The 26,660-nt window shown below is 42.6% G+C and overlaps 2 protein-coding genes across 3 annotated transcripts in view; both read right to left on the reverse strand.

The window, feature by feature from the left end:
- Positions 1–26,210, reverse strand: part of RAD51B (RAD51 paralog B) — a 397,656-nt gene extending 371,446 nt beyond the window's left edge. The window contains exon 1 of the mRNA XM_054275735.1: positions 26,126–26,210. The gene's annotated coding sequence lies outside the window, so the exon portion shown is untranslated. The remainder of the gene's footprint in view (positions 1–26,125) is intronic.
- On the reverse strand, positions 4,949–26,215 carry TMEM229B (transmembrane protein 229B). Of its 2 annotated transcripts, XM_054275737.1 has the most exons (3): positions 26,126–26,215; positions 16,550–16,597; positions 4,949–8,539 (listed from the first exon to the last, which is right to left on the reverse strand). In XM_054275737.1, exon 3 carries the CDS (start codon positions 8,511–8,513, stop codon positions 8,010–8,012), a length of 504 nt encoding a protein of 167 aa, XP_054131712.1. In that variant the 5' UTR covers positions 8,514–8,539; positions 16,550–16,597; positions 26,126–26,215; the 3' UTR covers positions 4,949–8,009. The 2 variants fall into 2 exon arrangements, with proteins under 2 accessions (XP_054131712.1, XP_054131711.1); XM_054275736.1 differs by lacking the exon at positions 16,550–16,597 and having other exon boundaries at positions 26,126–26,214.
- Positions 26,216–26,660: the final 445 nt, after the last annotated feature.

Genomic DNA, 26,660 nt, shown 5'->3' on the forward strand with positions numbered 1-26,660 from the left:
ATCAAAGGACAGCTGTGCTTTGTCATCACACTTGTCAACCAAAGTATCATTATCATTACCATGCTAACTCCAATCAGGCCCTGCTGAAGAGCCAGTTCACCATCATTAAAAAGCTGTTTTGCTAGAGAATGCTAGCATCTGGCTAAGGTGGACACCTATGTGTCACCTGAAGAGGAGTTGCACTGAGGCTTCTAGTGTGCCACAAGCCATGCTCCACTCTGGTGTTGCTGGCATGCTCAAATGTTTATCAGGGATTTGCCTTCCTGGATGGAAATCCACTTTCCTGGATGGAAAGGGTCAACAGAGGTACCTCTTGGACATTTTAGTTAAGCCCTTTCATTGGTGGAACAGAGCTGGGATGTTTACTCTTATCCTTGAAAATTTCAAGGAACTTTTTTTAATGCTTACCCTCTCTGATAACTTAGCACTTAAAGATCCAGTTAGGGACATGCTTACATCAATGTGACAACAAAGGCACGAGGCCTGGCCTGGACAATTTGCAATGTGACTGAGATTGGAGACAGCAGACAGATCCAGTAGCCAAAAGATGGAGCAGCAGAAGAACAGGATGTCTAGGATCAACATTGCAGCTGGGTGGGAGTACTTTTGGTTGATGCCTTAGCTGAGAAACAGAAGTGGATGGGATAGGTTTGACTCAGCAGGACCCACAGTGCTCTCCTGAGCAATAGTAGAGTGCATACAGACTAGAAGCCAAACCCTACCAAAGGAACTAGAAGGTCCCCAAGTGATAACTTTTTATAAAGATGATAGTATTGTATATAAAGAGGATAGTATGGTATGTTTGCCTTAATCTGATTGAAACGCCATATGTTAAACATGTTTGAAAAACCTAGGCCTAACTTCCCTCTCTGAGCTGACTGCTCATCAATCATGTTTCATCCACTGATACATGTAACTGAGGCCATACCAAAGCATACAGACATGCAGCTTGCAAGGTCAAGAACATCCAACATAGATCTTAACCTTCTTCATAGGTATGTGGGCTTTATTTTGGATATTCTCTGGATTTCATCTGCTCAAGAAAGTGGCAGTGAGTGGGCAGCAAAACAGGGGATGGCTCTTCTTTGCTGGTAGAAGCTACAATGCATGTAGGCCATCAGCTATGTTTGTGCATCTACACACACTCACTATATGTACACACATTCACATGAAGGATGAGGTGAAATTAATAATTAGTCTACATTCAGTGAAACTCACAGAGATTGACCAGAGAAGCTTTTTGCTGAATTTAGCCATGAAAACCTATTGTGTACCATTGTGAGGAAGGTAGAGCAAACACACCGAACAGTAATTTCATACTTCCTGCTGTACTTGTGCCTGAAGGCAAGCGTGTAAAATGTTTTCTGCTTTTCAAAGCACTGACAAGTGCAGCTGTTGGGGGCTTCAATGGAAGGTACAGCTCATGAGCAAATACTTAACACAGCATTTTTGTTCAACTGCCAAAGGTGGGGTTCAAACTTGGGGTAGGGGAGCTTGGGTATCTCTCACTGCAGCATGGGTTTACAGTGGAGATAAAGCATGGAAAAGGACGGGATGCCCTGGAGGAGCTGCTGGAGGAAAAAAAGCAGTAGAAAGAGCTGTGGTATCAAATGAGTGGTCTGACAACAGAAACAGCATCACAGATAAGCTCTGCAGTAACTGCAACACGAGCTGATAGAGCAGATGGTCACCTCAGTTTAGCCTTTAACATAGCTTGTTGCCCCTAGCAATATTTACCCAAAAGTACTCTACTGATGGAGATGGGATTATGTAGCAGACAGAGGGAATCAGTCCTATTTTACATAAGATACTGGGCTGCCTATCAGCTCTGACAGTCCCTTCATGTGCTGGCTTTGACTTGGGCAGACAGGGCAATGTCATGATATGCACAACCATTTCTGGGACAGTTTCACATGGTGGAAACCAGGTAGCACTTCCCCAGTTTCCCAACTTTGTCAGAATATTATTACCTCACTCCACAAATCTGGAAACTTGATTAAGAGGTAGTGTTAAACTCCCTTTTCTCTTTCTGAAATGATCATTTGGGAACTGTCAGGACAGTTTCCATCAGCTCTTGATCAGTGCTATTTGGGGTTAATTCTGAACCATTTCAGTAATTCTTCAGAAGCAAGAATTATTTCATTACTTTGTGAAAAGCACTTCAAAGATCCTTCAGTGAAATGTGAAAATACTTTTATTCTCATTCTCAAAATACTAAGGTAAAGAACCACACTGAAATAGCAATATAGAAATGTTGCAAAGGTGATTAACTACAGTGGAAAGCAACATTCTTCACTGGAAAGTGTCCCATATTTGAAAGGCCAGACATCTTTAAGCATATGCATCTCTCACCTATTTAATGAATATTGTCTCAACTGCATGTTTATGTATTTCTATTAAAGAGAAAATTGCTTGTACTTCCTCCTCTTTCTTCTGCATTATAGCATTAAAGCAGGATCACATGCCAAACAACAGTATAAACAAACAGCATCACCAGATACTTAAGGGTCTTTCGCTCCTAAATTGACTAAAGCATAAATACAAACTGACGTCAAACATTTGGGATTACCGTTTAAAAATTGCTATTTTCTGAGGAACTAATGAAGGCCATTCATTTCAGAAAATTCAGTGCTTACAGTAGGAGGAGTGAGCTGCCCAGACTCCAGAGTAAGGAATCAAAGAAATGGTCTACATCTCTTAGAATAAAAACTACCAATTTGCTTTAGACCTATGAGAATTGCCAGATACAGAGAATATAAAGAGATTCTTTCAACCTAACTGTTGAAGATTTGGGAGTGTCACCATCAGTCCTTGCTCTGACACCATTATCAGCAGTGTTTTTATCACCCCCCCAACTCATCACAGTCCTTGTACGATGGAAGCCCATCCTGGCTGTGGACTGGAGCTGCCCAGCACACCCCATGCAATGCAGAGTGCAGTTGTGTGATGATATTGACCTGCTCCAGAGCTGTAAAAAGTCACCTTCCACATTTGGTCTTCAGGGTCTTAATTAAACAGCTGAAATCTTAAACAAGTAAGAGCACAAATAAGATAAGCAGCTGTGATGAAGTTTATATAGGATCTCTTTCTCCCTCTTAAGCATGGAATTAAGAGTACATTTTATAAGGCAAAATGAATTCTTGAGTGGGTGTTGCTACTATTTCAGGTCCTGAAGTGGTATAGCCAAATGGCAGCACACTGTGAGTGTGTCTATTCTGCTTCTCAACATGATTAACTCAGCAGGATGGAGAACAGCACTATATGGCCCTTAAGACCTATATTGGCTTAATGAGCATTAGCTTGCACATCCCAAGGTGACATATTTTTCCACAAAGTTGTAAGCTGGGAATCACCTAGAGAGAAAGAGGACTGGAGATTTTGAACACTCCTTCTAGTTCAGAGTAAGTCAAGCAATCATATACTTTGGGGCAAGCAAACATTTGTGTTTGCACAAGTAGGGAAGATTGCAGTGGGAAAGCACAACTTTATATTTGAAGATGTAGTGCCTTTGAACACAAAGTAACCAGTGCATCCCCAGTACCTTTTCCTTCCACATCTGTGCTGGTTGCCCAGGGGCCAAAAGTAGAGCAGGTTCTGGGGCACTGCCTGATCTGTAACTTACCCTCTTGTTCACAAAGGTTTGACCCGTGGTCAAACCCTTGAAGGAGCAAAGCCTTGCCATCCTGGAAGATAATAAGCTACTACACATGGTACAAATTCACTATGAGGTCTATGGAAGCCTTGCTTATGTTCAGCCTGAAGTTCAGAGCCCTACAGCTCTTAAGATCAAAGTTGCTGTTCCCAATCGGAGACAGACCTGTGTTAGCATAAAACTTTGAGTGGTACCAAGGCCCCTGAGCAGCTGCAGAGCTTGCTCCATTCTCTGGGACAGAAGGTGGAAGGAAAGGAATGTCTCTTCCTCAGCAGCTCAGGACACTCCAGGAAGAGTAAGAGAAGACAGGTTCAAAGGGAGGCCATTTTCCAAACAAGGACAATGCTCATCGGTTCTCACCAGCTCTGTGACCTAAAGTGGTCTTTAGGTGCCAAAGCAGCTGGGTAAGGTGACACACATTACTAAGAGCTCCTGGTTTGGTAAGAGACCACATAAGAAGAAAAATTTCCTTCTACAACAGGGCATGGACAGAAGGATTTGGTAGCTGCCAGTGTGCAGGAAGGAAGGGGAAAAGAGTATTCTCCCCCTCAGGTGGCTCAGCTGCACTTTGCAGGCAGAAGTGGAGGAAAAGAGGTCAGGTCTGCAAGCCTCCCATTGAATACAGGGCAGATTGCATGTATTCAGGGCCTCAGATAAATTAAAATAGAAAAACATTTGGTTTCAGTTCACATCTTGGTTGTGGTTCATGTTTTATTTACAGAAAGGGCAGAAGTTTCCATGAGTGAAGAAATCCCCTTTCTTTCTCTGCAGGTTTTAGAAAACCAGTCAGCAGCAGAACTATGCTAAACTCAGGACTTCAGTCACCTGCTTCCTAATTCTCAAAGCAGCTAAAGCCTTGCAGTCTTTTTTTACCTTTTATAGTCACAGGACTACTCAAGCAAAATCTTGATTGGATTATTCTGCTTTAATTACAAAATGCACTCCGACCAAAGGCACAATAGTACCTGGTACGTATGTACACATTTCTCTCAATTATAACACAAAATACCAAAATGCCATCTGGTCCTGCTGTAGATCAAACATTCCCCTCTGGCAAGATCTTTGGAGTATGAACAGATACCACAGTAATGCTTGAACTGCCTCTTGTGTGATGGACACCAGACTCTGTATTTATTTATCACACATTTTGAGATCCTTTAGGGTGGACTGTACATGAGACAAGTAAGAGAGAGATGCAAAACTGGAACATTGGGGAGTCCATATCCCATCACCCCCTGGAAAAGAAAGGCAGAGATCAGGGTCACTTTCTCTTTGCTGCAGTTAGGACAAAGTAGATAAATCACAAGGTTTTTTTTATTGCTGGTGAACTCAAAACAGGCAACTTTAATCTACTGAGGAAGATACACATACAAACAAATGTTAGGCCTTGTGCGTTTTTTCTTCTTCTTAATGTAAATGTCTCTTCAACTTCAGTCCAGCTCCCAAGCTCTCACTGAGCTGCCACTGGTATCCTGGTAACGTGCTCTGGGCAGTTCTGCAAGATGTTATAAGAAGCATCACATGTATTAAAAAGGGAGATTTTGCAGAAAAGACAAAGCTTTGACAGCAGCCACGTTGCTCAGAAAGGAGAAGTCTGGCTATTCCTGCTGCATTAGGTATGTGGTATTATACATAATTAAATTATTTAAGAATTTGCCAGGTCCTTTTCTGTTTCTGGTGTGCAAGCTGCAAGTAAAGTGCACTTCTGGGTATAAATTACCACTCTATGAAGATGCAGTAGCTGGGTGGTACACGTCAGACATCAGTGGAAAGCAGACTACAACGGCTGTTTCAATGACACAGGCAGTAAGAACAATGCCCTAAGGTACTAGATGCTGCTGGGAAACCCTTCCATATTTTGAGCAGTTAAATATTACATCACTCAGCAAAATACAAATAAAATGTCATTTATACGGGACCTTCTTGCGTACAGACAATAACAGACACAACTGCTATTGCACACCAGGTTAGCTCTGCAGACAGCCAGTCCTCCACACCATACTGCCAACTCTTTTTAACCTTTCCAAAGAGTTTTGTAACAGCTAAGGAGAAAGCAGGGATCCTAAGGATCTTTCTATAAAGCTGAGGGTTTGACATGATGTGGGGGTGGTGTAGGAGGCAGCACAACACCACATTTAAGCTATGCGGTGAGAGGACAACCCAGCTTTAGACACTGCATTTGGTGATCATGACATAACCAGGGCCAAAATGGTGTGATCCCAACTCTCATCTGCATCTTGCTATTCTTGTTCTGCTCCAGTAGAGCTCATCTACATTATCCCCCACACAAAACTCCTTTTTTTCCCTCCATGTACAGTTTCAGGTGTCTATTTTGTCCAGGTCTGTACTCCCAAGACCAACAAGGCAGATAAACTACATACTGTTCCTCTGATTTCATAACACTGGCATCACAGCATCAAAAGAACTATCTGTTCAGTGTTTGTTCTCTTTTAATTTAATGAACTGTAAAAAGGGAACTCTAAATACCCACCTAAGTATTCTCAGTGATTTGGGATACGTTGCATATCCAGGGCACATTCGATTAACTCCTTGCCATCACAGTTTTCATGTGTCCATTGCCAGCAATGAATGCCATATGAAAAGGGGAAGGGAAGGAATAAAATAATTGCTCTCTGTGTAATAACAAAGAAGGATTAACACTGCCCTGTAACAGCAGAACCAAGAAACAATTCTACTCACAGGGCCAGCAGTGCTTTTCCTCTCAGGAATGGCTGCCCCAGGGCAAGAACAGGTTTATTATAGCTGAGCACCCCCTACCAGAAACAAGGGACATACATTGAAATGGCCCAACTATTTCCAAGAGTGGAATCCTACAACAGATTTGCATTTCAAGACAAATTATCCCTGGTACAGCTCTGCTGACTGTGGTGGAAGAACAAAGAAAAATTAATCTGGCCTTACTTATGAGACAACTCTGGCAAACCTTCCCCATAAATCAGTTCAGGAGTGAGACATCTGACAGCTGGAAGCTCTCTGTTTCTTGCTAACTTCAAAGGCCAAGACTTGACTGAGGGAATTCCAAACTTGTGGCTGCCACTATCAAACACCTTTCCTGCACCATAGGTGTCCTTGTTCTCTGTAAGTGCTCCCAACAGGTTAAATGTCAAACTGTCCCTGGTGCAGGTAGGTCTACAGCGAAGCCACAGCAGTCCCTCCTACTCCACCTCTATACTGCTGCTCTCACACCCTAACTCAAAGCCTCATTCAGGCAGAGCATGAAGAAGTGCAGGCTTTTCAGAGACAGGTGTTTTGTTTTTTGTTGGTTTTGTTGTTGTTTGCCAGTGCTGAAGGAACATGGCAGTCAGTGTCAGAGGACCAAATCCTGGGTTAGCCACATGGAAGTTTTGACCTTCAAATACAATGAGCTGCAGCCAGACTAAGTCATCGACATCACCAGAAACAGAGGAATCCCTGGAAAGGAAGGCTGAAAAGTCTTGTGGGCTATATAGTCTCTACAAGGTTTGCATGGCTGAGATGGGAGCTGGAATCTGCAGCAAGATCTGCTTTGGGGGGACAAAGGAGATGGGAAGACTTGCATTATTTCTTGCGCCTTTTGCCAAGATTCAGATAGCACAGATTATGGTAAAATTCACTTGGCAAAAAAGGCCTTTTTTTAGAAAAAAAAAAAAGGAAGAAAAAAAAAGAAGGAAGAAAAAAAAAAAGGTAATATTTCTATTGAGTATCAGAAGTATCAGGACTGAGATTTCAAAAAGTACAATATCCATATAAGTTCAGCAAGATGTCCAGCACCAGATTATTTCATGGTGCAACAAAGAACCTGGGGAGAGGCCAGTGGGACCTGGTGAGGGGAACACCATCTACCTCCCCAGCAGACTGCCAGTCTTAGGTACTTCTCAACAGCAGATGGATTTTGCTTGTTCCTGCAGCATCTCAGGTCCCACGGGAGGTATTGGTTGCAAGCAAGCACCTGAATATTGCCTAATGGAGTAAGCCAATCACTAACTCAGCTGGCGTGTCCATGCCCATCCACTGATTAGGTGGGGTTTTTTAGGATGCATTTCCACCGTAGCATTTCTTTTTTCTTCTTTCTCCACTTTAAAGTGTAAGCAAAAGGACTGCTTTCATCAGTAATAAGTTAAAATCAGAAACGACCTAACTAACAAGTAACTGATATTGGTCCTTGGAGCCCAAAGAGTAAAATCCATAGAAAATCTATTGGTTCCAATTTTTCTGGTATATCCCATGCATACCCCCATTAGAAAAATGGGGTTATGAATCTTATACAGCAAGGAGCAGTACCTCAGAGCCAGAGCTGGCTGTCAGTGGTAGAGATCTGGGCTCTTTCAGATTGCTAAGTATGGCTCTAAGCGGCTGCTCAATCTGTCTTCACGTGGCCATTGGCCAAGGCAACAGGCGTGGTGGGGGCCCCAGGCTCGGCAGTCTCATCAAATCGTAAGCGCAGGGTGTTTCTGATCACCAGCTGCTCCATGATGAAAGAAGCACAAAACCATGGGATGGCATACTCCAGGGTGATCAGGCCCATGAAGTCAAAATCAAACTGGGAATAGTCCCATGGGCAGGCATTGAACTGGCGTAGGATGAGGCCAGTGGTGAACTCCCAGAGGTATGTCCACAGTGTGTAAATGAAGCAGCGCACTAAAATGTTACACTTGTCTTTGAGATACAGATACATCTTCTCCACAATGAGGATGGAGGTGCCATAGATGAAGAGTGCCCACACACTGGTAACACCGGGGAACTTCCAGTTGAAGTTGACCACAAACTCCCAGGCAGCTGTGAACATCACCTCACAGAAGTAGCCGTGGATGGCATAGAGGTACCATCGTGAGAAAGCGGTCAGAGGTTCTGCCGCAGCCATTCTTCTGCACTCACCCCAGCAGCACTCTGAAAGGAAGAGGGAGAGAGAGGGAGAGAGGAGTCAACGAGGATGTCACAAGTCCTTGTCCCCCAGATGGCAGCACACAAACTTGTAACAATGGATAAACCTGAGAAAGAAGTGACTCTCATTTTCACCACAGCAGATTTTAAGTCCTGGGGAAAGGTGGCACCTTACAGGGCTCCATGACTCAGGATGGGCCTGAACAGCATACACTGCTCTGCCCGAAAAATGGGACACCGCTGGTATTACATTGGCGATAAGGAGGGAGTTGATAAGTACAAGGGCTTTGACAGGAGCAAGGTTGCCAAAGAATTTACTGGTTGCAGGTCAGCAGAAAAATACAGTCATCCCACAAGGAGTACACATCACCTGTTTACTCTTTTCAAGAAACAGCACTATACCTTACTTTTCTAATTCTACTGTGGAATAGATTAATTGAACACAGCATTCTAAAACTGGGCCTTTCCAGCTGCTGTCTTCAGTCTCGATACTGAAAATGTTTGCTGTAGTCTAAAACTGAGCTTTGACAGGAGCTACAGCAAGGGAACTGGAGGAGAAAATTCAAAGATTTTACACTTAAAGACACCATACCTTACACTCATTATCCAGCTGAACTTTTATTTTGCCTGTTGAAGAACTCATCCATATTATGGCTAGCATTTGTAAAATAATTTTCTTATGGTGTCAGATTTCCTGATACCAAGTCAAAAGGTACAAAAGATCCACTGAAATCCATTCCAATTTGGTTCAGGACAGCAAAGCACAAAGGAGGAGAATAAAAAGGAACAGCTGATCCTAGAGAGGGGTAGTTACTCATGATCACTAGGAAATGAGAACAAACTCTAATTGTCTATAAAGAAAGAAATTGGTGAAGTTTTTGAAAAGGCATAATTTTCTTATCACTGAGTTGTTTCATCACAATTAGCTTTTACACTTTCTGTAGAGATTCACAAGTCTGCCATACTACAGTCGATTACATGAGGTGATTATAAGCATAATTTTACTGAAGCCTTGCAGATTTAAACCACAGGATGAATTTGACCTTTTTCCTTCTTAGAAACTTACTCTTTCAAGTTGAGTTTCTCTGCACTCTTTATCAAGCACTATTTAACTTGCTCTGCACTTGTCAGTTCTGTGGCACAACGTGCTAGGGAAAGGACCACACTAACTTGATGTACAGTCACTCCATGCCATCTGGAAAGAGGCTGTTCCTGCCCTGCCCTGTAAACACAGTGCCTCTCTGAACAAAGTATTAGCAAGCAACTGACATTCTGATAGGAGATAAGAGAAACTTCTATAAGGAAAAACAGAACTATAATAACAAACATGAAGAAGATATGGACAGGGAAATATTGAAAGTGAAAAGGACAGAGCTGTATCCATGATCCGTTCACACCTCTCTTGACCAGACACACAAACAACCAAAGCCTTGACAGTTCATATGATTTGGGTGCTTGAACAAAAACTCATTTTCTAATGGCAGAATCCATTTTACACAGGACACTGAGCCATCATTAAATGCTACAGAGGAAGGTCAACAGCACATAGTGAGCTTGTAGGTGAAAGAATAAAGAATCACTAGAAATTGCCTCATGCCTCTTAACAATTCAATCCCAAGAAACCCTGCAAGACAGCAGAGGAGGTGGCATATGAGAAATATGCAGGAGGTGTATATCCACACAATCCATAAGAAACTGATGCATAAGGGCACTGCAAACCAAGGAGAGTTTGCAATGTAATGTTACTTGGTTAGTTTGCCAACACAGTTGATAAGCTTAGGACTCTGAATCCTCATATCATTACTCCATTCTGACATCATTTCAAGAACAAGTCAAAAATCAGAGGTACAGAAGTCAGGGAAAGCAGAAAGAAGTTGTCATGATTTAAATCCAGCTAGCAACTAAGTACCAGACAGTCACTTGCTCACTGCTCTCCAGTGGGATGGGAAGAAGAACCGGGAGGGGGAGTAAAACTCATGAGTTAAGGTGAGTTTAATAATTGAAACAAAGTAAAATGTAATAATAATGTAATTAGCTCAGGTTAGATCATGATGCTAATAATGCCAGGGTTCTGGGTTGGATCCCTGTATGGGCCATTCACTTAAGAGCTGGATCCTTGTGGGTCCCTTCCACCTCAGAATATTCTGTAATATGCAATGTCATTATCCAGAGAAAAACTGTTGTAAAGATTTTACTAAGTTGCCAAGGGACTGTTGCTCTCTCTTCTGAGCCTAACCTCCTTCTTACAATATGCTTGCAAGAGTCCTCATATACTTCCTGCTGATTAGGAGCAAGGAAGACAGGGCAGATGCCAATCTGTGGTAGCCCAAACATAACTGGTTCCACTGTACTAGGCACTAAGCAAACCCACAAATCACAGCTCCTCCTGTAAAATATTTCATCCAAAATATAACAAAAAGGACATAGTAAGACATAAAGGGAAGGGAGGATGCATTCAGGGGGGCTATCACAAGCCACAGCACATCGCTGCACAAGCTGGGGACTGTACAATTTAATGGTTACAACTCACTTGAGCATTTACAGAACAATTAAAACTGCAGCTTTTCCTAAGCATTGTATTTCCCAGCCACACCAAATTATTTGGTGCTGGTAAGGAATATTGCACAAGAAGGTCTCAAGAGGGACATAACGGAGAAAAGTGTTGTTTTATTGGGCAGCAATTCATGATAAAAGAATCAAGCTGAAGAGCATGAGATTAGTGGGAGAAGCATTCAAACAGAAGGCCAAGACTGGATTCAGTAAGAAATGCAGATTTGTGAAAAGCCTTAAGTAGATAATTGAACTTGGTGATGCAAAACTTTTAATGGAGTGACAGTAATACTGACCAAAAGGCTCTGAGCATATGGGAGCTATTCAGTCTCCTCAGGAAAACAAATGACATTCATCACTGAGGCACTTACAATGGGATGGGCAGCAGCTTCCTGAAAATCAGCAACACAGCTGCCAGCTATGCAATTGTCTCAGCAGAGAGCAAACAATGCATGGAGACTGCTCATGGATGACCATGCTTGCATTGAGGCTGCTTGCACTGTGCTGTTGGGGGGAAAATAGGGAGCTTCTACATTCAAAGTTTTGAAAATGCTTTCCATCAGCAGCAAATTATATTTCAAATAGTTAAAACAGAAATAGTTCCTCTAATGCAAAGTTATTAGGAAGCCTGAGCTAGGCCAGCGCAAAATCTTTCCTTCTTTCTCTAGCAGGACTTTCTTTTCCAGCTTGCTGAGGAAAAAAAAAAAAAAAAAAAAGAAGGAAAGTCTGTGGAAACCACACATGGACCTCCAAGGAAAACTCAGTCCTTTCCCTGACTGCCCTGCATGTGCATAACTCTGCTGGCAATGCAGGGGCCAACCAAGAACCCACTCCACCTACAGGAAACAAGCACAGACCTAGCAAGGGAAAGTTTATAAAGGACTGGGTTTCTCTGTAGAAATCTGGTTGCAGCAACAAGCTCACCGAGGACACAAAGCTGAGAGGAGTGGCCAATACCTCCTAGTGCTGCACAGCCCTTCAGAAGGATCTTGACAGGTTGGAGAGAGGAGCAGAGAAGAACTGCCTGAAATTCAAGACAAATGCAGGGTCCTGCACCTGGGGAAGAGTAACTCCACGTAAGGACAAGAGAAAATGGGCAGAAACAGAGGCATGAAGTTTCACCTGAATATGAGGAAGAATTTCTCTACTCTGTGAGTGAGCAAGCATTGGACAGATTGCCCAGAGAGGTTGTGGAATCTCCCTCACTGGAGATATTCAAGAACTGTCTGGATGCAATGCTGTGCCATGTGTTCTAGGATGACCCTGCTTGAGCAGGGAGGTTGGACCAGATGACCTACTATGGTCCCTCCCAACCTGTCCCAACATTTCTCTGTGATCAGGGCAGGACTTTGACTTATGGCTGCAAGAAAGCATCAATATTACACTTTAATATTTTATAATTTCAGCTCTGAAATGGATTTTAGTAATCACCTAGGCTGAGGTAAGATACGGATAAAACTGATGCACCAGGCCAAGTAAGGAGAAAGGACATACAGACTGCCCCAGTTCGTGTGAGGAGCACTCAAGAGGAGACTTCCATATTCACATTCAGCTTTGCAGGTGATGCAGCCTTGGCAGGCAAGAGGGAAGGGATCAGAAGATGGACTGATGGTAGACCAAGGAATAATGGTAGATTTGTCTCACACAAGCACTTCAGGGGAGACCTCAGTGGATGTCGTATTCATGCCTGATTAGGTTCTTGAGCACTGCCTGGCTCATTTTTTTTCAAAGCTCTCCTTTGCAGTGGCTTCCTGCCCATTTCCCTGCTACCAAGCCAAACTGTGCTTTAAAAAAGGTCTCTTACAGATTGTCTTTATTCCTTTTAATCCAGCTGAATTATTTAGATGCTCTGGTTGAGTGTAATGAGACCTCCTCAAGAAACTCTGAATTAACTCTGAAGTGCTAATAAAAGAAAAACACAAACAAAAACCTCCATGAGACAATTCCCCTAATGAATTCTGAGTCTATGAATTCTGTCAGCTAATTGATCCACTGCAGGTAAACTTGAACTACTGCAGCATGTTCCATACTCATAATGCCTAGTTATTTCAGCAAGTTAAAAAGCTACAGCACAGTATTATTTTAAAAATTAATATTTACTAATATTTAGTTCTATAACATGCATGTTCATATTTCTAAGGAATGCCTTAGGGATCTATAACCCTATGTTATATATGATAATTACTCTTAAATTTGAAAAGTGCAAGAGACACACACACAGTAGGACACTTTAGCCTCTCCAAACGACAGGACCACGAGCAGTGGGCCAAGCTGAAGTAAAGGGTACTTTCCTCTCCCTGCCCATGAGCTGTACTGCTAATGTCCTCCTTCCTCAGATCCTTACTACCCAAACAGCACTTACGTAAAAATAACTGTTTCTCGTTACTTTTAAATTACTTTCATTGGCACATCATTGTAGCTACTCTGTTCTTTCTTCAGACTGGGAGAATCAGATGTACATCTGTTTTTCTGCTTTAGCAAGGATTACAGTAGATACGAGAACGTGTTGGTGAAACTTGACATGCATTTTTGGACAATACCTGTTTAACTGTAATTCTTTTTATTTTGCATTTTCCCTGTGAGTAAACACCTAACAAGCATACCTTTGCAACCATGGACAACATTGAATGAATATGCTGCAAATCTGGCTTCAATATTTTCACAGAGGTATCACACACCATTACAAGTGAAGATTTACAGAACACCAGATGTGTACAGAACACTATGAACTAAATTTGGCCCCAAGACATTAGTTCATCAGTGTTTAAAGATTTATACAGTAAAATCTTAGTGGTACTTATGTGCTGAAGTCATAACTCTGAGGAGATATTCATCCTTCAGGTAACTGAGAGCCTCAATTAACTGTGGCTCAGAAAATAGGATTTCAACTGTACTGAAGTGTGGAAGAGCTCCAGCAGATCGATTAATCAAGCCCTGCAATGAAGCTAAAAGCATGCCACAGATGCCTCCAAATACAGACTCTCAGTGCTTTCAAAAAGGATCTGGAGCCCTTGGATTTTGGTCAGTTCTGAGTCATCTGTTTTTGCTGCTTTTTTCCATCAGGATGAACATTGTCTCCCTTCCACACATTGCAGGGTAAGAAAGCACAGTCTATTTCTTATCTGCATTTTCCCTTCATTTTTGTCTCTAGCTCCTTTCCCATAGAAGGCACATCATTTCCCTGCCACTCCTTGTTTTCTTGTTCCTTTGCCCAGTTCACTTTGTACCTGCTGGCAGCCTCTGATCCCTGTCTATCTTTCAAATCTGGTCCAAAGGGAATTGGGATTCAGTAAAAAACCATGACGCCAAAAGGAGATTAAATGAATCCAATTACCAGCCTAACCCAAAGGGATGGGGAAGTACACTTCTTAGTGGTAATGCCTGTGTGTGGGCTGCCCAGAAGGTACCATTTCACAACAGAAAGGAGAAAGGTAGGGATTTCTTGGGAGGGAGTGTAGAGGGACGTTGACTTCTCAGAGGACAAAGAGAAAATACGAAGACATTGTTTAAAGAATAGCTTTCTGACTAAGGTGATCTCATGAATTCCTGTAGAAGTGCAGCAAGTGGAGACTTTCCATGTCCTGCTACACACATAGCAGGAAATGTTACATTACGTGAACACACCTTAGCCCACAGTGACCACTCCAATCTGAGAACAGATTAAGGCAGTAGCTCTTTACTTACAGAGACCAATAGAAATGTTTTCTTTGTACCTGACAGAAGTTAAGACCCCCAAGAGTCATGCAAGTAGCAGACTTGAAAGATACTATGAAAAATTACTGAATCCAAACTTGACATTTACAAGTATTGAGCCCAAATCTCCCCAGCATCTCCTTCAGGCAAGGTCATGTTCTTCTCCAAGCCTGTTGCTGTAAGGCTCTTGTGCATTACCTGCTACCATTCCTTGTTTGGAAAAGCTGCCCTGAGTTCCCAACATTTGCTGATACTACTTCTCAAAAGTAGTTCTCAAAAACACCCAGCAAGAGCCCAGGTGCCCCTGATGTGGCCCCAGTACAAAGCAGAGACTTGGATGCCAGGACTCTCCTGTAGGAGCAGGCAGAGCTTCCCATCAACACTGAGGAGGAGGGAGCCACCATTATGGAAAGTCTATCCTCAAGGAGATGGCATGTTCAGGGAGCACAATCGACTCTCAAAATCTTTATCAGCCATCCTTCAGTTTTGGGTGCTTAGTTGCTGGATTCACAGTTATCTTAACCTGGACATTTGACTTCTTTCTCTGCAGTGAGAGCAGACCTGAGTTCCTAGAACCCAGTTTTCAAAAAGTGACACAGGTTCACACACCGTGACTTCAGGCCCAGGTCTGAGCACTTAAGAGTTCCCTGATGGGCAACTGCCTGACTCGAAAGCTCCTCCAAGCTGGGCCCCTTCGCATCAAACCGTGCACTCAAGTACAGTGCCAGGGAGCTGGGTCATAAGGATGTCTCGGGAATCCTCACACTAGACCTGATGCCACCTTGGTTCTTTTCCTACTGTTTCTGAGTTTCTTATTGCCTCTCTCTCATATCACAGAACACTAGACTGTTCTCTAGTTTGGACTGGACCATAGATATCCACTTTAAAGATGGCAAATCAACCTGCTATATCTACATAAATTTGAATTCTATCTACAGTTGTACAGATATAGAAAGATATAGAGACGCCTGCATATATTGTACTGTTTTATTTGCTGATTTGTCCTCTTTTCCCCTCTACTTGAAGGAGATGGATCTTTTTCCGTAAAACTGCCTCTTCTGACTGTGTGCACTTTTGTACTACGGTGAGCTTTTACAAACAATACACTACTATTGGATTTAGCGTACCTTCAACCTAGCAATCATTTATCACAGCTTCACAGGGCCTCTCTGAAAATAGATCAATTTAATATTATGTTTATGCCCTTCTTCCACATTTCCTGTTGTGACTGCAGTGCGTCCAAATGACCATGTCCTACTGAACAGTCTCCACAATAAAACCAACAGATTCATTGCTGAATACTGGAAAAAATTTTCAATCTGTATTTATTAGTCAACCTAAGTGTAACACTTTGGGTTCCTTAAGACAGAAAGGTCTGTATGTATGTGCACAGGGCTGCTTCAGAATATTCTAAATGCCTGAAATCTAGGAATTTACCTTTCATGGTACAGCAAGCCCAGATCATGAAATAAAGCAATACCATAGCTTCAGACTGCTTTACAGATGTATCAGTTTATGGTTGAGACCCAACTCACACCCCTTTTCTGAGATCCAGTCTACATATTCAGCCTTCTGAGAAATTCTAAACATTTCTTGCGAATAGCAGCTAACATGCATCTGCTTCAGGATTCATGGAATGTAACTGCACTGTGTTACTACCACCTACGTCTTAAAACCTGAAAAAGGAATTAAGTGTCCACCTTAGAAAAGAAAATCCTTATGAACTGCTAACTCTAATCCTAAACTCAGCAAGGATGTAAAAATACTACTCACCTCTTCACTCAACTGTCAGTCAGCACAGAAGACATTTTCCATTCTCAGCTGCAGAAAGATGGTACAGGTGCAAAAGGTCAAAGCACAATGGACAGGGGACTTGAATTTGAGTCCACACACACAGCTACTGCAGTAGAAGACAGAGCAATTTTCTTGCTTGTGTATTTGTATTTATTCAGTTTTACATGCTTCAGAAAAGAAAATGTTCCAAAACACACACAGCTCTTTGTACATATTAATTTCATTCCCAGTGACTGACAATACAATCTCATGATTGAAACATAGGCACTAACTGGCCAAGATCCTTAGCCATCCCAGAAGAGAGACAAGATAACAATGTATTCTTTTACTTGCCTCTGGAAGATGCTCTTTCCAGAATAGATTACTCAAGTTGATGCATAATGCAGAAAGTTCATGTTCTCACTATCAGAGCTTCTCTTTCCTTTACAAAAGCACTGATGTTTCTCTGGACAATCCAGACAGTACCTTTCACTGACCCTGAATTCCCTTTATAAAAGTATTTTTGATGGTCATGCAGGTGATTTAGGAACATGTGAAGACACAAGCATGAAGAAGGAGGAGTTGGTGGCCCAGTGTCTCTATCCAGCAGGGGTTGTCATGCACAATCTTTCCCCACTGCAGGCTCCACAAGAAAAGGCTCATGGCAGGAAGGATAAGCTACTGCAGATCCAGTCTACGTTTTCAGTAACTTTGATCTTACTGCTTTGGTCAGATCAGAGACAGAAACATGATACTCAACTTCAAACAGCTTCAAGCCCGAAGATGGCTTGAGTATCTGTAATTTTACTGGCCCACTTCCATCCCCCTGTCAATATCAGCTGACTCAGTAAAACCTATCACCTCTCCTTAGAAAAGGGAATATTGAGCTGAACAGACTTCACCTGGTTTCCAGAAGAGGCTTATTTTTCAAGTCTCATAGCAGCCTAGCAGCTGAATGCTATGAAACACAGGATACCCTCAGCTGAAACATTTAAAGAGCCATTTACACCAGATGGGAGCATGTAAAAGGAAATGGTAAGACTACAACTTCCCAGCCATGAGGTTCAGTTCGTTCTTAACACCTCCTATACTTAGTTTCTCTTTTGCCAAGTACCGAGCTTCCACTAATTTCTGTCAGCTTGTCAGAGGACATTTATTGAACTCTGCACCTGGTTGGAAAGACTCATTTTCCCCATGGGGCCTGTCAAGTACGACCAGAAAAGAAAACAACTATGGCTGTGTCACTCTCTGCAACATGGAGGCAAACCTGCCATCCTAGAGTCTCATCCACAGTAGAAGCTTTTCAATGGATGGATAATTTAACTGGCCTCCTTCCACTGAACTGTGACCTAAGGCTTTACCCAGCTAACATGTAATTGTGCTTTTGCATTTAGACAGGGGAGACAAGAATAAGAGAATCTCAGAATAGTTTGAGTTGGAAGGGACCCCAAAGATCAATCCAGTTCCAGCCAGCCTGCCATGGGCAAGGACACCTTCCTCTGGACCAGGTTGCTCAGGGCCCCATCCAACCTAGCCTTGAATGCTTCCAGGGATGGAGCATCCACAAATTCTCTGGGAAACCTGTTCCAGTCCCTCACCAGCTCCCACAGTAAAAAAGTTCTTCCTAATATCCAGTCTAAACTTACTCTCTTTCAGTTTAAAGCCATCATTCCTTGGCCTATCACTAAATGCCCTCATAAAAATTCCCTGTCCCACCCTCTTGTAGCCCTCTTTAGGTACTAGAAGGTGCTGTAAGGTTTCTCTCTCAGAAACTTCTGTCGCCTGGGCTGAACACCCCAGCTGTCTTAGTCTGTCTGCACAGGATAGGTGCTCCAGCCCTTTAATCAACTTGGTGGTCTTCCCTGGACTCATTCCAACAGGTTGATGTCCCTCCTGTGCTGGGGACCCCACAGCTGGATGCAGCACTCCAAGCAGAGTCTTATGAGGGCAGAGGGTCCCAGCACAGACCCCTGAGGAACGCCATTTGTTCCTTGACGTCCATTGGGACTCTGAGCTATTTGACCACTACCCTTTGGATGCAACAGTCCAAACAATTCCTTATCCACTGAACAAATCCATGTCTTGCCAATTTAGAGATAAGGATGTTGTGGGGAGACCATGTCAGAGGCTTTACAGAAGTCCAAATAAATTACATTTGCACCCTTCCACTGATGAAGTCACTCCATCACAGAAAGCCACTGGTGGTTGATCAGCCAGAACTTGCCCTTGGTGAAGCTGAGCTGGCTGTCCTGAATCACACAAGTGTGTCCTGCCCCATTAATGACTGGCCACAGAGTTCCCAAACTGGCAGGGCTTTCTCAGGGTCACACTTTTCTGCACAGATCTTCATTTGTGGTGCCCTTAATACCCAACTTATGTTTTCAGCTTTCATTCTACCATCTCAAGAAAAGTTTAAATATAACAACCAAACAACTGGTTGTTATTTTAGGAGGCACTGTTATTTAGCAGTTGTTATTTAAGCAGTGAGGAACTGATCTCTCCTTTGAGCAGACACTGAGCTCTCACTGACCGAAATGTACTTCTGACAGTGACTTGTTTGTTCACCTCCAGTAATCTGCATTACACCATTACTGCACCACGATACCATTCTAACAAATTAATTATTTGCATGACATGGTTTTACTAAATTTTGGATTTTGTGTAAACATTTCATACACGCATGCATACAGAGGTACAAATTAAAGAATGAATTTCAGGCACTTAACAAAGGTACCTTACAAGCTTTGTTTCCTTACAGGTTCCCATCTGTAGTTACTAGAGCCTGTGAAGGCAGCTAGAGATGGGCACATTCTGAGGACAAAAGTGGAGTTTGATCGTTCCTGATGCTATCTTTCCTACATCCTTCCAGTAGCTACTTAGAGGTGCTTAAAGCATATACAACACTGATTTATTAACCTCTATACTTTAGGTTATATAGGGTAATTTCAGGTCTTATCAAACAAGATTTTTTTCTTTATCTTGCTTTCCATTCTGGGCAACAATAGGCACGTCGTGCCTCTGGGCAAAATGCCAGTTTAACAAAGATGCCATTTCTCATCTGTGTGTTGGGAACTGACTTGTATTAAGACTAGAAAAGAATTCCTCAGTTTTAAGTAAAATGGTTTGATACTGCTCACACTGGATACCAAAAATAACCCTCTTCAAAAGTCCCAAATGTTAAATTCTTTTTAAACCATATTTAAAATCTGGAGCATCAGGTGGCCCATAGCAAATAGAAGCAGAGAGGCACCATATGTTTTCTTGTCCATGTTTATGTAAGATGCTTAGGAGTTGTCATTTTCGTGCCTGTATTGTGCATCCACTATTGGCAGTCCTGGAGACACACTGGTCAACTACCCATTCTTTTTTAGATGTACAGAAACCTGCAGCATATCAGGACTTCTACGACAATCACTAGATATTAAGAAATACACTCTTGGTAGAAGGAGAAAGAATGTAAGTTTTTGTCTCCTGCTAAAACAACATAAATATCATTCCATAATATAACTAGTCTCGATACATGCAACAACAAACCCACCACATTACACATAGACCAAACAGCACTATCTGCACAACAGTTCATAGCAATGTCAAGGTGCTCAAAGTATTAACATTTTCAAGTGTGCTTGTTTTGCATAGGCTCGTACAAACTTAGAAGCCAGATTACACTGCAGCTAAGCAACTCGCTTCACTTACTTTCACTGTCTCTGACAGTTCCCACATCTGTAAAGATATGCAAACTTCAATATTATATATGCAAAGTGAACTTTTAAATAAATGTGCCTCAGCCAAGGCAGTGCTGCATGCATGGCACACAGATAAAAGTTTTAGCAGTGTATGTCTGTGCCTAAAAAGAAATGGAGGGTGACTTTTGATATCTCATGCTGATAGTAGTTTTCTTCGGTATTTCCTATATCTAAGTCATTCTTCTGAATCACCTGCATTTAGATACTCTGCAGCACAGTACAAGATGCAAAGTTTTGCACTGCATTCACAGCATTGACAGATCTTCCTTCCTTCTCCTGCTGAGTTTACAACGACCAGTATATAAAGGAATAAGGAGCACCTTCTTATGCATGGAAGCAGCCCCCATTTAACAGCCTTCTCTCACATTTTCCCTACTACAGCCATGGCATGTAAAAAGTTCCAAAAGTCTGGCTAAGAGCAGACCGGACATTAGAAGATGCTGAAAAAAAGTGAAGCTCTTCTACAGAGCTGCATTAAGGCTCAGCAGTCAAAAAGCAGGGAATCTTAAGAGATCTGCTCCAACTTTCATCCTGGGAGTACTAAAACTAAAATATCCACCAGACTACAGTAGCTCTCCCAAAGCAATTCTAAAAAGCATTGAGACCGATAGATAATACAAAGAATAAAAATTTTCAGTTCCCCCCAAAGTTGCTAGATAGAACTTAAAGACTAACTAGCAAGAAAAGATGAAAGAATGTAAAAGTATGCACACAGGATGATAAATGTAGCTGGAACTAGTGGATAAATAGAATATACGTGGGGTTTTGGCAAGTTATGTAACAAGAAGCAACATGCATGCTGAAAGAAAAGTTCAAGGAATAGTCATACTGGGGCACTCAGTAACGAGGGATCCCTTTAGATGAAGCTCCAGGATCATAAAAGGTCTTCCAGTTGGAGGCAGATGAATGCACATTAGTTCTAGGGAAAGTGATGTTTAGGTATTAGTTAGGAAGCATATTGTAATGAAAGTATAATCATGATAGAATAAATAGCCTATGGTAAAGTTTCATGACACACATTCAATTAGAGGAGATACCCTCCTAAAGTGTCCAGCACTGTAGTAAAGAATGCCTGTTTTCTAATATTTCAAATTGTGTTAGAAAGTTTATTTTCTGTTGGATTTTGGTATCACTACAACAAGGAAGTGAAGCAAGTAGAAGACAGGACTCAGATGGAGAAGCAAAAGGACAGAGCCAAGGTGGCTACATAAATGGGGTTGTTGAGCAGCTGTGCTGCCTCATGAGGAAATATGCAAACTGATGCAAGTCTTGTAATGAACTATGCTGGCCCTAAGAGGGTTAAGGGGCAAATAGTGCAGTGAACTAACACAGGACTGATGAAACCTCTGCTTTATTACTAGGTTTGCCATGATCTGCAATGTGACCTTGGACATGTAACTCCACCTCTCAGTGCTTCTGACTGCCATCTGGCTGATTAGGCTAAACTGTTTGGTGTGAAGGCTGCGTCTAATTATAGATTGGGCTGTCAGGTAGCACAAATAGTTACCTATACTGACAAAAGTCATGAAAAAACTGAAATACAAAGAGCAACTGCATCCAGTCACTTGCAGAAGTACCAAATTAAGGTGCAGTCAAAAAAAGCTGCACAACTGAGATTCTCTAAGCACCAGTCTCATTTGCTCAGTCATCTGTGTCACATGGATTCCCAAGTTTACCAAAATGTTTCTTTCAGGGAGCCTGAAGGTGCATTTTTAAGTCAGATACAAGCATTTGTATTTAACAGCATATTCAATAAGCTTCTCTGTACAGGACTTCAGAGTGAGTAATTAAAGGAAATATTTCTTCAGTAGAGTTTCTCATTAGCAACCTAATTAGCCTTCTGAAAATAATTAACATTCCTTTCTATAAAGGGAACAGACGACCCATTACATCCCTTAGACAAGCAAAACAAATGCTGAAGGTAAGGAAGATTTGTTCAGGGAGACAGTAAGAAAGCATCCAGCAGCAGTACAAGTGAAAAAGAAAAAGATGAGGCACAAATGCCTGTGAACCACGAAGACTGGACAATGCAAGTGTGTGTGCAACACTAGTATGTGCATAACTGCCTGATGTGTGCATGCAACATTCACATTGAGCGTTTTCCTTCCCCTGCCTCTAGGACCTACTGGTAATCTCATCACTGAGATGCTGAAAAATTCCACCTCCAACTTGTTTTGAAAGCCAGAATTAATCATCCATTCACAGTCAGAAACAGCTCTCTCCACAGGCAAAAATTCCCCAAGGATCATGTATTTTGAGTATTAAAACACTCTCAAAATGCCCATTAAAATAAAGCATGATGTAATGTCAGATACAGGGACAAGTGAATTGACGTCTATGAAGTTCACCTGTCAGGTTTCACAGGGTGATGTTTGACCAGTTACCATGCCCCAAAAGTTACACATACATTTCCTGACCAGTGCATGTTTGGTATCAGTGTGGCTGGAGAGTCACAGGCACCAGTGTTGTGGGATGTGTGCGTATATACACATGACAGAAAGCAAAGGACAGAGGTCAATATATCCCTGCCTGGCACAGCAAGAACTGGGGTATCAATATAGTTGAATGCAGAACAACAGATAAAGGAGAAATGAGCTGAGCTTCTAAACTTCTACATATTCAGGTAACACAGCAAATGAAAAATTCATGAAAATGCAGCTGCATTTTCAGCCAGTTCCATGTTTGATACATACTTGCCTTTCCCTGGCAGGAAAGCTGAACACTCATAGCTTTCAAGTGTGATTGCGCAGTGAGGGCAAAGCTCAGCTGCACAAAAGCTTCCATAGCTACATCACTATGGAAACCACAAATCCACTGCAAGCTCTGTTTGTCTACTTCTTTCACTGATGAAAAACAAACAAAGAAAAGGTGTGCTTCCAGTTTGTCGCCTTTTTACTTTGGTCAAGACCATAGGACAGCAAACACATTTTACCTTCTTCAGAAGCAACCCTTTCTTCCTTGACAGCTCTTTGTGAAACCTACTCAGCCTCTCAACCCAGCAGGGCAGTCATTCCCCTCAGCATGCTTCCACCACTTTTTTTAGCGAGAACTCTTCAAATGCGGACTGGGATTTTATCTTAGCCTCCAGAGTTTCCCTCAGCATCTGGACTAGAACAACTCCAAAGGTGACTCACTCTAGGGCATATCCAGCTGGCTGACATAATGAGAAGCTGAAAACTGCTCTGAACACAAGCTACAGTGTCTTGTTTTGACAGAAGTAACATTTCCTTCCTTTCCAAGAAGCTCTTTAGGAACATTTGAAGCGCTCACAAAATGCAGTAGGGCACATTACAAGACAGCTGTAAATGCAAAGGTTGAACTTCTGTTTTAAGAAGATCATAATTTCTACAGCTGTTGCTAGTTACAGGTAGCTTTCCCCACACTAAAAACCAGAATATATCTCATGAAAAGCCTAATAGCTAAGAGCAACTCTGAGAGATGCAGAAGGAAAATGAGGGGAAATGCTAAAGAATCTGTAATATGGCATGGACAGTGCAGCCTGGGTATGCGAAATGGCCTGAAGGAATCTTCATGCCAACCAATGGGAAGGAAAAAGCAAAAAAATAGTTACAACCTCTCTGCATCTAAGTATGTGCATTCTGTGCTGAAGAACAGCCTCTGAACAAACCTTCAGCAACACCTTCTCTCACAGTGGGCACCTCTTACCTGAGCCCACAGCAGTTCATGGAAGACGTGGAGGAGAATTGAGCCTCTGCAGCTCTGTAAATCTCTGAATGCCTCTCAAATTCAACTGCCAGCTGACAATCATTACATAGACAAATGCCTACTAGTAAATGAGTTGAGAAAAACTATGTGTTACAGATGTTCCCAAACAGCCATTTAAATACCCTCATCTTCACTAGAGCACTCTGCATGAACAGAGAAATCCTGCCTGTGCTCAAGGAACTTTTAACAGAGAATACTTAGGCTTCTCAGAAAGATGGAGCTAGGAACAAACTGACATAGACTAAATTCTCTTACAAAAACCAAAGCAATGCTACATAAAAGATGTGGCTCTCTCACCTCCCTTTTGCAAAAGGGGCCAGAGCAGCCAGGGCTTCCATCTTGCTCCCAACTCATTGCCCTCACCTCAGAGACAATTCCAAGTCCATTGGTGTTCCAAGTATTCCTACCAACAGCCCATGGGATGATAAGAGGTTACTTCTGTGTCCTCAAGGATGTGACAACAATGCCCAAGCCAGTTTAATGAAGGACAGGCTCAAGAGTGGTGATGACAGTCTGCAGGGTCCTGTCCCCATGGCTTTGAAAGCAGATCTGTCTGCATCTCCAACAGACAGCATCCTGAACAGCCTGAGTAGATGGAACCTACAGGAGGTATTGGAGGAATGAATAATTCATAGTCTTGTTCTGCTGCGAACGGATCTATGTTTTCTTGTGCCCATGCGGTGCTCGGTTTTTGTTTTAACAGTAATAAGAGACTTCTACACTACATTTGATGGTTCTTGAGGATAGCAAGAAGCAGCATTTGCTCTACTCACAGCAACAGTACCACACACCAGAGCACTTGCCAGACAGCTTTCTTCAGAAATACTCATGGCTGCATCACTGATGTAACAGCTGGACTCATACAAAGCTCATTCCATCACCAGCTGCCTTCTCAGGAAGCTGCTGACACCTGCTTTGTTATAACACTGCAGCACTGGTCTGGACTTTGCCACTCAAAAGATGACACTTGGTGACCAACTGAAGCCCTGTAGTCAGCTACACAATGGGCAGCGCAATCACAGCTGGAGCTCTAGGCAGGAGCTGACCCTGCTTATCCACACTGTTAGCACTGCCACAATTAAGTCTTCTGCTTTCCTTCAGCAGCTGACTGGGTCTGTTTCCCAGCCTCAGAGAGAATCAGGGGTCTATCAGCAAGAATACCCAGAGGAGTGGGACAACAGAAAAGCCCAACACAGGATCTCCTGAGCACTACAACTAGGAGAAGGTAATGAGACACGTGAGACAGGACAGGACATGACCATGCTACATGTATCTGAAGTTTATACCTGCAGCATGCAGATATTCAAAGTGAGTTCCCAGCTAGAAATAAAGTACTGTGCACAACCTACCCAGGAAAGCTGATCCACAATATGCAAAACAATATTGTAGCCTGAACTATGCCACAGACTGCTGACACAAAGAGCCTGTCAAAAATGCTGCAGGGTCTGGAAATTGTTCTGGTCCCACAACATCCACCCCACTAACCAGAATCAATATAAAGTTTTGCTCTGGGATATAAATCACCCTTCCAAATTGATAGCATTTTACATGCACTACGTGGAAGTGTAACTGATTGCCACAGCATACAGGAGAGTGGCAAGATGAGGCTAAGAAGATTAGTAGAGTAACACACTGGTGAATCAGGTACAGAGACTGCAGTACTTGCTAGGGCCAGGAATAGATTCCTCATCATCCAACTCACACCTGTGCTTTCACAGGAGAGAGCAACCCTTTGCTCTTTACCTACTGCTCTGGTTTAGCTCAGAGAAACTGCTCCACTGTCCTGATTGTTTTAACTGCCTAAGGCTATCAGAGGGTGAGGTTTTAAAGAGACAATAATACTGAAAAGTTTGGCTGTATAAATTACAAGCAATCAGAATGATGTGACTCACAGCAGACAGAAATCAAGGGTGATGTGTGCAAATGGCAATCGTACACCTCCAGAAAACAACTTGGGGTTTAAACCAATGGAAATAACTTTGCACTCTACATATTTAAATTTCAAAGGTCCCATCTACAATGCAGTCAGCTCTGCACTCAGACAACTGCTCTGTTTTTCTGGTCTAGAACTGCAGTTCCACCACTTTTAGCCTCCAGACCTTACCTTTTCCGGGGAGGGATCCTGGAGCTCTCCCACTCTTTGGCCAGCTCCTAATTCACAACATCCGCAGGTAGACTAGGCTGCCTCCAGCAAGTCCAAGGGGTTTCAGACGCCAGTCGTTTTCAGCCCAGGTGTGTGTGACCAACAGTTAACACAGCAACCAGACAGCCTTCCTAAACCAAAGAAGTACATTTTAATCTCAATGCAGCACAGTGCAAGAGAGGTTTTAAACACAGAACGAGCCATGTGTATGGACAGCTTAGCTCCAGTACATTGGGCCCTGGAAGACCTGACTTCTTCAGAGCCCCCACAGAGCACCTGTACCTGCCTCTTGCCCAGGGCAGCACCCTGACAGCTGCCTCTCCTTGGGTGAGGCTGAGCCTTTCTGCTCTCCACTGTCCTTCTGGATCTCAGCCACAGCAAACACACAGAGCAACTGCACTAGAGTCAGCGACCAAAGGTTCACTGCTACCATCTCAGCCAAGGTTCAGTTAACCCTTGGAGGGCCTGCCAGAAATTGCTTTACTTCTATTTTCCC

Source organism: Melozone crissalis, unplaced genomic scaffold, assembly GCF_028551555.1.
Source record: "Melozone crissalis strain CALT ecotype California unplaced genomic scaffold, PUWL_Pcris_2 ptg000018l_1, whole genome shotgun sequence".
Taxonomy (NCBI): Eukaryota; Metazoa; Chordata; class Aves; order Passeriformes; family Passerellidae; genus Melozone; species Melozone crissalis.